Source organism: Fulmarus glacialis, unplaced genomic scaffold (assembly GCF_000690835.1).
Source record: "Fulmarus glacialis isolate BGI_N327 unplaced genomic scaffold, ASM69083v1 scaffold1024, whole genome shotgun sequence".
Classification (NCBI taxonomy): Eukaryota; Metazoa; Chordata; class Aves; order Procellariiformes; family Procellariidae; genus Fulmarus; species Fulmarus glacialis.
This window is the reverse complement of record NW_009208424.1, coordinates 3742-5455: the sequence shown is the minus strand read 5'-3', so window position 1 is coordinate 5455 and position 1714 is coordinate 3742. Positions and strand designations below refer to the sequence as shown.

Below are 1714 nucleotides of genomic sequence, written 5' to 3'. Positions count from 1 at the left end.
GTTTTTCCATTCTTCACCCTTGCTTGCCTTCATTGATCTCAGGGATAACATTGATGAAAACGTAACTTTTCAGAAAGGCAGCAAAAATGCTCGTGCCGAAAGCTTTCTGATGGGAGCACTCGGTCTTGTAGATGAAGCGACTGAGATCTTCGTGAGTTGAGCTGTGTAGTCCAGTTGCACGGTGCTCCATTAAGACCAAATCTGAAGGATAGAGAAATGGAGTAATGGCCTGGAGGTGAGCACTTGCTGCCATTGGTGATGTGGCCCAGTTCAGCAGACAGTGAACTGATTTTATCTGTAAGAATTGATGCAGTAGATGGGGGATGTGAGCAGAGACTTAAGAAGTATGCGTGATTTAAATTACGCAAGGACAGTATGTATGATATGAAGGATAGAGAGGAAGGAGCAGGATCATCAGGACTGTCAAACGGACGCGATGCTGGCTTTTTGGAAGGGATAGCATCTCCTCCAGCTGGCAATGCATGTAATAAAAATTTAAATTGTCCAGTGCTCCAGCAGTCAGTAAATAGTATGCTGAGTGGTCTCACAGTAAATTCAACTTTTAGCATAACTGGTAAGTTTCGAAGTTTGGTATTGAAAAAAATTGAATTTAGAGCATAATCCCAACTTCTGGAATGTATATAAATATAATTTACCTACTCATATGTTAACTAGGGGAGTTAACAGTGTAACTGTGTTACAAAAGCCATTTCTAGGTACTGTGTAGATGCAGTTGCTAAGTGTCCTTGTAAAGATACTTACCCCATGATATAGGTAAGCAAAAGTTAATCATGTAAAAATTAAGCTAGAAACCATAAGCAAAACAATGACCTTGTTGTCTAACTGAAAACAAATCTCTTTGTTTCAGATTTTCTCCCCTTTGTATGTGATGGCTGTTCAGGTGTCTTTTGGTAAGTTCATAGAGTCAGAGAGTACCTCAAGTTGGAAGGGACCCATAAGGATCATCAAGTCCAACTCTCTGCTCCTCACAGGACTACCTAAAACTAAACTGTATGACTAAGCGTCATCCAGACGCCCCTTGAACTCTGACAGGCTTGGTGCTGTGACCACTTCCCTAGGGACCCTGTTTCAGTGACCGACCATCCTCTCAGTGAAGAACCTTTTCCTAATGTCCAGTCTGAACTTCCCCTGACGCAGCTTCATTCCATTTCCTCGTGTCCTATCGCTGGTCACCAGAGAGAGGAGATCAGCACCTCCCCCTGCGCTGCCCTCCGTGAGGAAGTTGTAGGCTGCCATGAGGTCACCACCCCTCAGCCTTCTCTTCTCCAAGCTGAACAAACCAAGTGACCTCAGCTGCTCCAGATAAGTCTGGCCCTCGAGGCCTTTCGTCATCTTGGTCGCCCTCCTCTGGACACACTCTAATAGTTTGATGTCCTCCTTATATTGAGGCGCCCAAAACTGCACACCGTACTTGACATGGGGCCACACCAGTGCAGTGCAAAGTGGGACAATCATCTCCCTCGACTGGCTAGCTATGCTGTGCTTGGTGCACCCCAGGACATGGTTGGCACTTTCAGCTGCCAGGGCACACTGTTGACTCATATTCAACTTGCCATCAACCCAAACCCCCAGATCTCTTTCTGCGGGGCTGCTCTCCAGCCTCTCATGCCCTAGTTTGTATAACCAGGATTACCCCGTCCCAGGTGGAGAATCGGCACTTGCTCTTGTTAAATTTCATACGGTTGGCGGTTGG

At 45.9% G+C, this 1714-nt stretch overlaps 1 protein-coding gene across 1 annotated transcript in view; it reads left to right on the top strand.

Moving 5' to 3' along the window:
• Window positions 1–375: 375 nt before the first annotated feature.
• The window catches only part of LOC104075812 (AN1-type zinc finger protein 1-like), a gene marked incomplete at its 3' end in the record, with an annotated part of 4696 nt that continues 3357 nt past the window's right edge, over window positions 376–1714 (top strand). Inside the window, exons 1-2 of the mRNA XM_009576461.1 lie at window positions 376–484; window positions 869–911. Coding sequence (XP_009574756.1) covers window positions 376–484; window positions 869–911 — 152 coding nt within the window. The remainder of the gene's footprint in view (window positions 485–868; window positions 912–1714) is intronic.